Below are 14,694 nucleotides of genomic sequence, written 5' to 3' on the forward strand. Positions count from 1 at the left end.
GTGATGCAAAATATGCATCATGCTATATTGTGTGCCAAATTTAGAATTATTTTTGGCACACAATTAGATCAACTTTTTTGTAAAATGAACTATATTTTAGTAATGCATCACCAATTTGGCACTCTAGCATCTCCAATTGAGTCCTATAAAAATGATGCAATGCTATATTTTAGCACATCTTAGAAAAATATAGTGTAACGACCAAAATTTCCTAATAAGGCTTAGGGCCTTGATTAGGGGACAAGGGTGGAAAATTTTAGAATTATGTGATTATATGATATTTATGTGTATCATTATGTGATTATGTGAGTTATATTATAATATGACTTGATATGTATGTTTAGGTTTATCAAATATTCATTTCGGCCCATTTCTGTTTAATTGGTAATCTTCATAATTTTGCTCGTTTTGGGTTTATTTGTCATATATGTGGTATGTGTGTGGTACTTTATTATTATTTGGTTATGCTTGGGTTACTCAGCACGAGACGATCCTAGAAGTTAAGCCAGTGAGAAAGTCACAACGAGATCCATACTTGACTCGGAGTGAGTTAATGGGTATTTAGCACATTACCGGGATATTGGGTAATGGGAATAAATATTTGATGATAAATTGGGAGTTAGTGAGATTAGGGGGAAATTCTGGGAATTTTGACTATTTTACCCCGGGGGTGTTTTTGGGACCTCGAGCATTAGGATTTTCTTGAGGTTACTTAAGCTTGAAGTAACCTATCAGAATTATAAAAGAACATTCAGAATGTTTGCTCTCTCTCTCCAGTTCCCTTTTTGACACCCGTTTACATTTTCAAAGGAAACTTGAGTTTTAGGACTCAGATTCAAGCAAGGATCAAGGCATAGCGATTCTAGGAAAGATTAGAAACTTATTAGCCAGAGGATTTAGTTGGGAAACGATTCGATCAGAGGTAATCCAAGTTTTAAGTTCTAAGTTTTTAAAGTTTTTAAGCTTTGATTAGATTTTACGTTTTGATAAGTTTTTGGATGGATTAGGACTTGGGTTTTTTTGGTTTTGGATAATTAGGATGTTTGGGAGTTTTGATTTTGGGATTTGGATATGTTTGGATAGGTTTTGGAAGGTTTTAAGTGGGAGAAACCGCAGAAAATGGCTAGTTTCGTGGTCAAGTCACAACCTTATTCTAGCAAGTCGCGACCGGGATGAACCAGGAGTCAAGGAGCCTCTTCCTGGGGGGTGCGCTGCGACCCAAGAAGGGCCAAGTCGCGACCGGTTTGTGCATTTTTTCCCAGAGTTCATTTAGGCGTGGGAACTTAATTTTAAGGGCTTGGGATCGGTCCTACTACCCAGTTGAGTAGGATTCGATGTCCAGGAGGCTAGGTTTGGGTATTGAAGTATTTATTTACTCATTTTGATGAGGTTTTATATTATGGTTGTGACTAGGTTATCGCTAGGGGCTTGGAAACAGGCTCGTGCTTGAGGGTCATTTATTGGTAACCTGTGCTTGGACCAAAGGTAAGAAAACTGCACCCAGTATGTGATGCAAGTGATGCTATGATACATGTGGATATGGCATGGCATAAATGTTGAGTATGGAATTTGCCAGAGCTTGAGTCTTTGTAATTGTGCATGATTATAATTATGCTCATGATTATTGATTAAGCATCCTGAATGCCTTATATCTGGATATTTGACATGTGATATGTAATGACCCAACTATTTCTAAGACCTTGGACCATTAAAACTACTAGACATAGCCACTATTTTTTAGAAAACATACATAAGGAATATTCATAACTTTATTAAAAACTCTAAAGTAAATATTGAAAATACATAAATGAGCGGTATGGGATCCCATTGTTTTAAAATAAAACATAACTTTAAGTTAAATGAAATTGTTTACAAAGCTAAATGCAGAAAATACATAAAAACATAATTTAAAGAGACTAAAAATAACGTCGTCCTCGAATCGTCACGTAGTTCATCGAATCCCTTCATCCTTAATACACAAGCCAAGCTACCAAGAATCCTTCCGCCGCCATAACTATTTTCCTGCATACATAAAAATAAAGGAATGAGCCTAATGCCCAGCAAGGAAAATCTACTAGCACATACAACATAAAACATAACATAAGACTACAAAACATATGACAATAAAAACATGTATTATAATAGCCATCATACTTCTTGGGGCATGCCAGCTAGGCAATCATATGCCCATAAATTTACGGGGCTTAGTTATCTAAACAAGTCATATAAATTTATGGGGCTCGTTATCTAAACAATCATATGCCCAAGGAATATATTATTGGGACTTGTTCTCTAAACAAATTATATGCTTGTTATCTAGAAAAATTATATGCTTGTTATCTAAACAAAACATATACTTAAAAACTAAAAACATATCATACATATGTCATAGCATAAACATAACAAAACATAAAAGCACATAAAATCTATCATATTTTCCTTACCAACACCGGGATATTTGAGTACAAGAATGGGATTTGGAACACTCCTAAAACCAACAATAAGAATGTGAGTATTTCTAAAGAAAAGAGATGATAAAGAAGAGAACTAAACCACCAAGAAGAAACTTACCGAAATGAATCCTTAAGTTCAAAGAACTTAAATACCTAACCAAGAATTGAAAACAACGAGTTAGGATCTGAATGAAAACTAAAGAAAACTAAGGAATTAAACAGAAATGAACTTAAGAATATGAATACCTTTGGATGTACTAGAACCAAACTACACCTCGATATTGAAAACACACTATATATCTCACTTCCCAAGTGTTTATAAAGCTTAAGATGATAAAGCTTTTATCCCAACCCAAGTGTTTATCACTCTATAGTAACTCTAGCAGCTTGAAAGCTCTAAACATAGCTTGAAGAATGAGAAAAATGGCTGGGTACTAGGTCCTATTTATAGAGTTCAAGGAGTGAAACTATCTCCTTTTAGCTTGAATAAAAATAATGAATATTAATTGAAAAATATTTTAATATTCGTTCAACAGGTGTTTAAGACTCGGTCAAAAACGTTCAGAGGCTAGTCAAGAGGTTAAGGGATGAATCAAGCTCGGTTTCTACAACATTTGAAAATATGGTCCTAGGTCTGATATATCGCCCACCCTAGGCGATATATCACCTGGCCCTATGTCTCGAGTGCTGTGGTTTCGATCCTGCGAAGTTAACGTGTTTTTCGTATCTCCCGTGTGGCGATATATCGACATACGTTGAAATATTAGACACGTAATTGCATTTTATTAGCTTAATTTGAATTGGATAAACAGTTTTGACTGAGTCCTAATACGATTTTAAAGTTGCTGGAAGGTTCTAGAGCTTCTAGATCTTTCTTTTATTAAAACTATTCATAAAAAATACTTAATTCTTTAATAAACATGCAATGACAAGTGTCATGACCTTATTATTAGTTATATCTAAACCTTATAGTATAATAAATGACATCTTTATAATCAACTATATTAATCAAACCTTATGTTATAATTAATATTCTTAAACTATAGGTTAAACTTATAAAATCTCTAGGTGTTGCTATGAGGGTTCAACTAAGTCTCGGTTTGAACCAAAAACCACAGTAATAAGCATACTATAACTACTACTACTACTACTATCTAACTAGCTAAGTAAAGTTATGGGATTCTACATGATATATGTCTGTTTGCATTACCTCATTGAGGAAGCACGGACTTATTAGTCAGGGAATGACAATGGTGTCAGTATTGATTGTGAAGTTGTGACTTATGAGTCAAGATCGACAGTAGTACTGAGCACTAGTCGTATGGTATTGACTTATGAGTCAAGAATGGTATTAGCGTGTTTAACGCAAGCCGAAATGATTAGATCTAATCAACATAAGCATTAAATGCTTGACCGACCCCAAGGTCGAAGAAAACTAAAGCGCTTGTCTAGTCTAAAGGCTAGTTACGTAGAGTCAGGGCCAAAAGTGTAATGATCCACTAATCTAGACTTTTGGACCATTAACGAAACAAAACATACAAAACCTTAATAGAACTTACATTTGCGAAAATACCATAATTTTATTAAGTAACTTGTAAAAATAAGAGTTACTTACAAAATATCAAGAAGGATATGGGATCCCATTGTCTTAAAAACAAAACATAATTTAAAATAAAGAGTTACATAGAAAGTGCGGAAAAATTACATATAAACCCATAAAGAAAAGACTACTTCCTCGAAATCGAACACTCGACTCCTTGAATCCATTCGCCATCGATACACAATCCCAAGCATCCACGAACCTTACCGCCTCTAAAGCTATTTTCCTGCACATAAAACAAAAAGGAATGAGCCTAATGCCCAGCAAGGAAAATCTAACACATAGTCATAAACATAAATTTCATAATAAACATAAAGACATATCATAACACTTATTACATACACTTATTATAATGGCCATTATTACTTGGGGTCCCATAGACTAAACAAGTCATATGCCCATTAGATTAGTGGGGTCCTACTAGCTAAGTAGGTCATATGCCCATAATCTTTTGGGGTCTTGTTAGTCATATGGGTCATATGCCCAAGCCTACATACATACATACATATCATAATACATTTAATAACATAAAACATAAGATAACATAAGCATATAACATATTGATTCTACCCTATTTTCCTTACCAAAGTTACCGGGATAAGAGGACAGCGTTGGGACTTTTTGGAACACTCCTAAAACCATATATAACAGGGTGAGTTTAATGAAGAAAAAGAGATGAAATGAAAGGAATGGAAAGACTAAACCATTGAAAGTCACACTTACCAAAACTTATGTGCTCAAGAACTTAGATTCCCTAACCAAAATAAGAATGAGGTTAGAAGACTGAGTAGAAGACTAAGAGAAGGGAAACATAACATAAAACCAATGAACTAGAGTGTGTTGAATACCTTGAGGACTTGTAGATCAATCTAACCCTCGAACCGAAATACTATGAAATCTTACTTCCCAAAGTGTTTGATAAGCTTAAGATGATTAAGCTTATGATTTCCCCACCCAAGTGTTTAACTCTCACACTCTCCTAGCACTTGCAGCTTCTGAACTTAGAGTAAAAAGGTGAATAATGGCTGGGTACTAGGTCCTATTTATAGAGTTTGGGAATGAAGGAATCTTAATTTTACTTGAATAAAAATAATAGCTTTTTAGGTGAAAATAATTTGAATAATCGTTCAGCAGAGGCTAAATACTCGTTCAAAAGATGCTGGACTTATGAAGAAGTTGAATGGCTGAAAGGAAAAAGAATTCAAAAACATTTGAATTATGCTGAAGGAGGCGATATATCGCCCCCTGTAGGCGATATATCGCCTGGGCCAGTATGCCCGAGGCGACCGTGCATCGTTTCGTGTTTTCCGTATCTACGTGCTGCGATATATCGCCCCCTATAGCTGCGATATATCGGCACACGCTGAATATTTAAACACGAAATTACACATTTTTAGCTAAGTTTGAATGGAGTAAACAGCCTTGACTAAGCCCTCAACGTATTCAAAGCTGCTGACTGACCTTAAAACATTCAAATTTTACCCTTATTTAATTTAATCCTCAAAATACTTAATCCTTAATCACCCATTCATAACATATGCTTAAAATCCTATTGGTTGATATCTAAACCTTATAGTATAATAAATATTATTCTTAATATCAGCTATATAATCAAACCTTAGGTTAATATTAATATTCTTAAACTATATGTTAAACTTAGAAAGTCTATAAGTACTACTATGAGTGTCCAAATAATTCCCGGTCTGAACCAAAAATCCACAGTTACAAAGATAATACTATACATACTATAATACTACTAAATAATTAGCTAAGTAAAGTTCTTGGACTCCACAAAAAGGCTCAGGTGACTGAAACGTCACATGGCTTAGGGAGCAGATCCATTGAGATAGACTTATTAGTCATCTATACAGAGAGACTTATTAGTTGTCTGCCTCAAAGATAGGCTTCTTTGTCATCTATACAGAGATAGACTTATTAGTCATCTATACAGACATAGACTTATTAGTCATCTACCTCAGAGAGCAGGACTCCACAATCATTTATCTATACCTGCCTGCATGCATGAATAGGGTTATTACTACTAGGCATGCTTATTATGATTTGGTGACATGTTATTAACTGCTTATAAGCATGTTTAAGTTTTCTTGCTGAGCCTCGGCTCACGGGTACTATGTGGTGCAAGTAAAGACAAAAGAAAGCTGGACCATCCTTGAGTTGGAGAGCTTAGCACTACTACAAAATACACATTACAGGACACTTTTTTAGGACACGCACCTAAATGCAAGTCCTTAAAAATATTTATGGAGTTTTTAGGACACTCATTGAGAGTCCTGAAAAAACACAATTTAGGACTCGCAATAAGTGTCCTAAAAGAATATACGAGTCCTAAAAAAATCTGGCTTATAAAAATAAGTGTTTTACTTAATAATTTTAAGGACTTGCTTTGGGAGTCCTTAATACTCTTTTAGGACTCGTAATGAGTGTCCTAAAAAAATATGTGAGTCCTAAAAAAATTTGGGCTAAAAAATAAGTGTTTTACTTAATAATTTTAAGGACTTGCTTTGGGAGTCCTTAATACTTTTTTAGGACTCGCTTGTGACACTACTACAAAAACACTATTTTAGGACACTCACTTAAATGCGAGTCCTAAAAACAACTCCTGGACTTTTTAGGACTCGCGGAGTGAGTCCAAAATACTACGTATGTCCTAAAAGTTTGAGTTTTTTTTAAACAAACACCTCTTAGACTTTTTAGGGCTCGCATTGGGAGTCCTAAAAGAATGTTTTTAGGACTCGCGTTGCGAGTCCTAAAAACTTATGCGTGTCCTAAAAGGTTTATTTTGTTTTTTTAATATACACCTCTTAGATTTTCTTTTATTTCTAAATTTTTAATATTATATTAACTTTTTATTTATAATAATTTATATATTAAAATTTAAATTAATTATGATATAATGAATAATTTGCTTAAATTTTATTTATTTAACATATTTATGATAAAATTAATTAAAAAGAGTTATTTTATTGATTGGTTAAATATTGTAAAATAATTTTAAAATTTCACTAATAATATTGGTGTTTTTATTTTTTAAAATCCATGTTGAAAATATTTAAAAAAAAAAGCAATAGTTCACATTAAATCAAATTTTGTTTAATTAAATAAGAAAAGGGAGATAAAAATACTAAATCCCTAAATGAATCTCAAAAATCCCCTTCTCTCTGCTCTTTCTTCCCAGTCGATACCACTCTTTCTTTTCCTCTCTCGCATTTCAGTCGGCCAGACCAGATGAGCCATCTCCGGCCACCACCCAATGACACGCACCCCACCACGAGCTTCCTTGGCCCCCGAAACCCCCAACCCGTGAAGCTCGCCTCCCCACTCGCTGGCCTCCGTCGCGATTGGCTCCCCGAAGTTCCGTCGCCGCTGTGAGTTTGGAGGATTGTTCTGGCCTCCACCGTGGACGATGAAGGCTCCTGCTGGCGACGACGATGGGGAAGGCGACGTCGAAGGCTCCTGAGCTGGTGAAGTTCTCAGGCGTGGGTGGTGCTTCCATTCTCTTCAAGGTAAATTTGTATTAATTGACACTTATGTTAATACCATCTCCTATTAATATTAAGCTTCATGTGATTTGGGCATTTGTTTATCTTTTCCTTTCTTTTTGTTTTGGTTTTGTCAGTGTATTCTTATTCTGAAAAAAAAAATTCCTAATTTTTGATGTTTTAGTGTAACAGAAGCTTGTTAGAGTTGGACCAAAATTGGATATTATTTATAGAATTTTTTTAATGGGTTTATTTTCATTTTTGACTGACACCCTTTTAACCTTGACAACTTTTGAGCCTTACTATATAACAAAATCAAGTCTTCATTATTCGTTTTGATTGAAGCTTTCTTCTGCAAGGCTTTTCTTTTCAACCATGTTTTTATTAAATATCAAATGTTTGATATTAGTAAGAAAAAAGAAAGAAAGAAAGAAAGAAAAAATAACACACAAACACAACTGTCGGTAGCATTCGAAGAGCTAAAGATGGCATCTCATCTTCTCTCGTTGTCCCTATCGTAAAGCTTGGTTTTGCTGTCTGAATTTACATCACTATTTTAATTTTATGATAATATGTCATCAAACTTTTTAATATTGATTTATTTTATTTTTAAATTTTGAGTTTATACAAACATCTCTTTTTATACCTAGTCAGGATTTCAAAAAGAAAATGATACCCTCATTTCAATTGTTTAAATTGTTTCTTCTTACTTTTTTCTTTCTTTCTACTCTCGCTCACATCCCTTCAAAAAGACTAGTAACAAAAATTTAGATAAAATTGGATTTATTGTTAATTAAAATTGACTTGATAGTATTATATGGCTCTGTTTGTGATTATCAAACATGGAAAGTCCAAATCTACTATTAAAACAAATTAGAAAGATTCAAAATATTATTTTTTAAATGTAGACGCAATAAATCCCATAATATTATATACATTCATTCACATCCAAGTAAAGAAATGAAAATGATGATAATAATTGGTTCACCTAGCTAGTCTCTACCACTACATTAAGTTCTAATAGTATTGAAGAAGTATTATGCTCATCTTCAAGGTTACCTGTTCAAACCTTTTTTCTTCTCTTCATAGGTACTCGTATGTGCAATCAAGAAAGTGATTTCATGAGCTTCCCAAAATGTAAAAACCATAAAAAGATATAAATTCATTTACTAGTTGTATAGATAGTTTCTCTTAGTAAATATTTCTTAAAGAAATGATGTTATTAGAATAAATATTCTCACAAAAGTATTATTATTGTAGTAGTGTATAGTGAATGAGTTTTATTTGAGAATATATGTTAGAAATCTTATTATTTGCTTGATATTGCAAAGAACAAAATGTATACAATTTCATGGGTAGATATGATTCTTATAATATGATTTAGTGGCCTATTTAGCAAGTTTTCTAGCATGTGGATTTTCATGGACTGCTGCATCACATTTTTTCCTTTGTTATTTCCTATAATCTTAACATTTGACCGCCTAATTAACAATTAAGTTGATTATAGAATTTTAAATAACATGACTTAGGGTAATAACATGATATGGAACATACATTTAACTTTTTTATTTTTTATAATGTTGATAATAATGTTTAGGTTAATATTTTGACTGGTTTTGAAGCATTGGATCGGTAGCTAATTGCAAGAGGTATGTTGTATTTAATTTTTTTTAATTTTCAATATTTTACAATCTTGAATGATAATTGTATTACTTTAGTGGAGTTTGAATATGTTAGATATTCATCTGTAGTGAAGTAGGTTATGAGAATTCTGTGTGCTGCGGTGATAATGGAAGATTGAGAACTTGCATGTCTTAGTGAAGTAGGTTCTGAGAATTTTGTGTGCTGCGGTGATATATGGATGAAAACCTGTGTGTTGTTTGATTTGATTGACATGTTGGTGTTGAATGTGACAGATGGCTAGGCTAGTAAATTAGGGGATATGTTGTCCGATTTTCTATAGATGGTGACATGTTGGCTTTTCTCTTTTTCTTCTATTTTCAGTGCAAGATGTGTATTTTACTATGTTTTAGTTTTCATGTAATATGCTTTTTTTGTAATCTATTTTTTTGTTAAATTTTCATGTAGTATATTTCTGTTAATTGATGTTGTGCTTTGCTTAGATTATGTTGTGTGATTATATCATTATAGCAATTTATGATATTCTACAATTTTCTTGCATAGCACATGTTTGATGAAAGTCCCAAGTTTTATCCTATAATCTTAATATTAGGCTCCAAAATCTAAAGGTTTGAGACACCTTTGAGCATATTTGGGCCAAGCCGGATATTTTTGCGCCTAACAGTATCTACTTCCAGTCTTCCACTTATACAAAGCCTTAAGCTCTTCTTTTTTATCCATTGTTTCCTCATGCAAGCCCAAGGCCTTTCTTTGTCTCTTTTGTAAACACCAATTTTTTATTTAAATTTTTTTTAGCAAATTTATGATCATGAGTATCATCTAGAATGTGTTCAAGAGAGTCTATGAGTTTTAGTTAGCCTCTCGTGGTTGCTTAACTAACTTTGTTACAACAGCCATGTGATGGGTTGTTATTTCCGTTTTGGTTTCTTGAGCTTTATATAGTCTCTTGTGCACTAATGAGAACTAACTTTTTCTTTGCTTTTCTCTTGTGCACTAATGAGCTTTATACGTACATATATATATTAATTTAAAAATTAATTCTTTTGTAGAAAATATTATATATAAATATATAATTGACCTCAATGTATCAGGTCTTCTTCAATTTGTGTTTCGTGCTAATTACAATATAGAACTAGAAGCGAGTTTTTTATTCATGCAAGTAAATTATCTTTTCTCCAATCTACATGATTTGGTGATCTTCAATATGTATGGGCTTTCAATTATTTAATTGCTTATGCAATATTTTTTTATTATGACTGGGAAAACTTTATCATGAAATAATTTATTATGTAGTATCAAAAGAAACTCGTTTCTTTAGTTTTGTTTTGTACTATTGGATCTAATTGTTTGGTTTCAAAAACAACATCCTGATTGCTTTAACTGTTATGCCTGAAATGTATCATAACAAAAGGGTAATGTCATAAATAATGTCTTCTACTTATATGACTGAATAACTTCTTTTAACTTCTTTTTTTTATCACAATTTATTGTTTTTGGTTTGATTTTATTGAGCTTCTGTTTAGCATATACAACCTTATATGCTCATTTTCAAGCTTCTTAACAAATCTGAAAATGTATTCAAAGTTTCCAATGTTTGTGTTGCCAATGAGGCACATGTAAACTTTGTGCAATAAAGAATGACATCTTTACTGATGAAAATTGAATCTCTATTTTATTTGTCTTTCTTTTATTTTTGAAGATAAATTTACACAAGAGAGTGTTGTTGAATAACTAATAGGCTAGTAAATTTGTCATGGTTCCATTTCATTGTGAAAATATTGTTGGATATCTCAATCTATCCTCTCTCTAAATTTGTGAATGACGGTAGAGGTTTGCCATGTCAAGCCCAACACTTTTATTTAATCTTGAACTTAAGACAAAATACGGTAATCTTTTAGGTATTGAGTGACTCTTATTTCTTTTATTGTTATTTGTTCTTACTTGCATCAATTTGCATTACTCTCATGAATATCAATTTGATGTATCATGTTGGCTTCTTTATTAAAATTTGTTGTGCTGCACTATTTGATGCACTTTTAGATTTTTTGTGCTTTTCTTGCTTAGTGCTGCCCCATAAATGTGTTAGATGAAGACCACATAATAAGCTGTAATGAGAAATGAATTATGATTATCTTGAGTATTTTGCTTGTTATGCATTCTTTTGTTTACTTAGATATTAAGAAACAACTATTATTAGAATAATTGGGAATGGAAACCATAGATTTTTCTTCATATATATAGTGCTCCACCATTTCTTTCTTTCTATTATAATTTTGGTATGAAGTATTATTCTTGGGATTCAAAGGGGTGAAATAAAAATATCACTTAATTACACTATGTTTTTTCATTTCTTTTATAAATAAATACTTTATCTTATATAAATATATATGTATGTTATTTACCTATATATTTTTTTTATTCTGTATTTAATATGACAGTATAGGGTCCAAAAAAATTTTGGGTGTTTTTTTAGTATTTTCTTTTCAAATTTATTTTAATACATTTTGGACACTCAAAGGGATATATTTTTTTAAATCAAAATGAAAATTGTAGCAATTGTGAATAAACTTATTTATGTACACTACAATAAAAATCTAGTTATAATTTTTCATGTTCGGTGTATTATAATGTGATTTTTCATGTTTCATGGATGATTTTAGAAAGAAATTCATGGCAGCCAATCATTACTTTGGAAAGGCAGTGACGAGGGTGAGTACAAGGACAAGAAGAAGAAATATATGTTGTTTGACAATGAATTTAGTGTTTTATTATATTTGTAATTTTTATTAGAGTAAACGATTCTTGTTTGAATGGTTAATTATTTACTTTGTAAATCTAGTTATATATTTTTTAAGGTCAAGACGATTATAATTTTAATAAGTTTTGTTATTTTAATCTATAAATTTTTAGATTAATTTGTATATAAATGTTTCATTTAAATCATAATTTTTAATTTAAAATAACAATAAATAAATTTTTTAAAAATTAAAAATATAACTTTTAAGGTCACCAAAAGAGAGTCCTAAAAACCTTACTTAAAGGCACTCAGCAAGATCTTTTAGGACTCGCGGACATTCTTTTAGGACTCGCACTGCGAGTCCTAAAAACCTTACTTAAAGGCACTCAGCAAGATCTTTTAGGACTCGCGGATATTTTTTAGGACACGCAGTGCGAGTCCTAAAAACCTTACTTAAAGGCACTCAGCAAGATCTTTTAGGACTCGCGGACATTTTTTAGGACTCGCAGCGCGAGTCCTAAAAACCTTACTTAAAGGCACTCAGCATGATCTTTTAGGACTCGTGGACATTCTTTTAGGACTCGCAACGCGAGTCCTAAAAACCTTAGTTTTTAAGGCTCTCAAATAGAGGACTCGCGGGGCGCGAGTCCTAAAAAAATTTTTAGGACTCGAAATGCTAGTCCTAAAAACCCTTTTTTGTAGTAGTGTAGGTGACGATGTGTACATATGTGACTGCTCGACCACCACGGCCGAAGGTTTAAAGAGGAATTAGGGTTAAAATCTATTTTGCCACTTAGGTTGGCTGGTTGTAAATCTTTTACTGTAATTATCCTTTAAAATATACTTTGGGATCCCAATGTACACAGTAAATGTTTTAGTGAAGCATTGTATCTTTAACCAAAATTTTTAACCCTAAACCATTAATCACATTTAGTTACACGATTATGGCCAAATGACTCGGTTAACGAGTTTTAAAATGCACAACGTAACAGTCCCTGGGTAGTAGAGCGTTACATAATGGTGTGCCAAATTTAATATATGCTAAAAGTTGTGTCAAATGTGACAAATTTGACACACAATAAATGTTATGTTTTTTATTTACTTTTTTGCCACGAATTAATGTATTTTATATTAATTGAAAGCTTTTTAACTTATTTATTTATTAATTTTATATATATATTTTTAATAAAAATTAAATAACTTTGACTTTTTGAGTTAATTTGCATTTTATACATTGTAGCACAATTATAAAAATTGGGACAAATATAATATTTACTCATTTTTTGAACCAAATTTATCACAAAATTTATATCATTTATTATAGATGGTCTAATAAGTTTTGCATTTTAGTTTGAGAGCATATATATTTTTCAAGTGCACATTAATTTTTTTTAATTTATTGTGAATTAAAATTTATAAATTGTAACTTTGTCAAAAAAAAAACTATAAAAATTGTAATACAAAGTAATGTATATCTCTCCTTTTTTTTTTTTAAATTTTTACCTCAAAATTATACATTATAACACTATACATCACATTTTTTATATATCATTTAAATATTTTATTAGTTTTGAACATATATTATTAATATATCCACACCCAAAGACTTATATAAAGAAAAAATAAAAACTAATAAAATATATTTAGAGCTTAGCTTAACAATGAGTTTACGTAGAATCATATCTTGTAGGACTGATCTTACTTTATCAACTTAAAACATTACTATGAAATGCAATCCGTCCGATGCCAAAAAGGAAGCTAGCTACCAATTCGATGAATCCAACGGCTAATATAATATATAGCCGAAATTTCAGATCCCTTAAAAAGTAGTACACTAGGGACCTCATAATTGGCCATATATTATTACGTACACATTTATTTAATTAATCGAACCATTTATAAGATGAAGCACATCGTATCATAGGAGGAATGAAAGCTACGAGGGCCACGTAGTTAAGTCTGACATCGGCGTCCTTGGGTGTAACGGAAAATATGGCGAAGCCATAACCAAAACCCAGCGAGGCCGAAGCAACCAAAATTTCTGCATAGAAAGGAAACTCCTTAGTGAGACAGAGTATGACGAACAAGCAGGAGATGAGTGCCGTGGAGTTGAATGCTAAGAAGAACCGGTAAGTAACTGGATCCGTCGCTAAAATCGCCTTCCCCGTTTGGTAACTGACGTTTCCCTGAGTATCTTGCCATACGCCGCCGGGTGGGTTCACGCCGGCTTGGAAAGTCACCGCCACGATCAGCGCACAAACCACCAGCAAAACGTTTCGGACATCACTCTTCTTGTCCTTAGTTTCGTCGTACTGGAACTTTTTCATATACTCACCCATGAATCCCTTAATTATATTTTTATGTATATATATTTGTTTTGCTTAATTAGCTAGGCTGTGTCTATTTATACCCAAAAATATTATTCTTGACTTCTCTATTTATTATTCACTAATTTTATCTTTAAAATAAATATATAAATAAATAAAATATGAAGAATAGTATAATTAATTAAAAGTAATAAGTGCGTGAGACAAAGATAAAAAAGACTAATATATTTCCAGTCCACAAATGCAAATTGCTCTAATTATGTCGTATATTCATCTGTAACATCCAAAAACTTATATAGACAAATGCAAATTGCTCCCATCTATATATTAATTAGTCCAAACAAGATAATTAAGTACAACTCTCCATTTTAGAGATTTCAAGGATTGATTTTTCAAATTGTAAAGAGAAAAGAAGTAGACGTGAAAGACTAGTGGT

The 14,694-nt window shown here is 32.1% G+C and overlaps 1 protein-coding gene across 1 annotated transcript; it reads right to left on the reverse strand.

Annotated features, from left to right (window-relative positions):
- Positions 1-13,814: 13,814 nt before the first annotated feature.
- On the reverse strand, positions 13,815-14,270 carry LOC133805630 (uncharacterized). The gene has a single exon (XM_062243803.1). It carries the CDS (start codon positions 14,268-14,270, stop codon positions 13,815-13,817), a length of 456 nt encoding a protein of 151 aa, XP_062099787.1.
- Between the last annotated feature and the right edge of the window lie 424 nt (positions 14,271-14,694).

The sequence above is a fragment of the Humulus lupulus genome, chromosome X (assembly GCF_963169125.1).
Source record: "Humulus lupulus chromosome X, drHumLupu1.1, whole genome shotgun sequence".
NCBI lineage: Eukaryota > Viridiplantae > Streptophyta > Magnoliopsida > Rosales > Cannabaceae > Humulus > Humulus lupulus.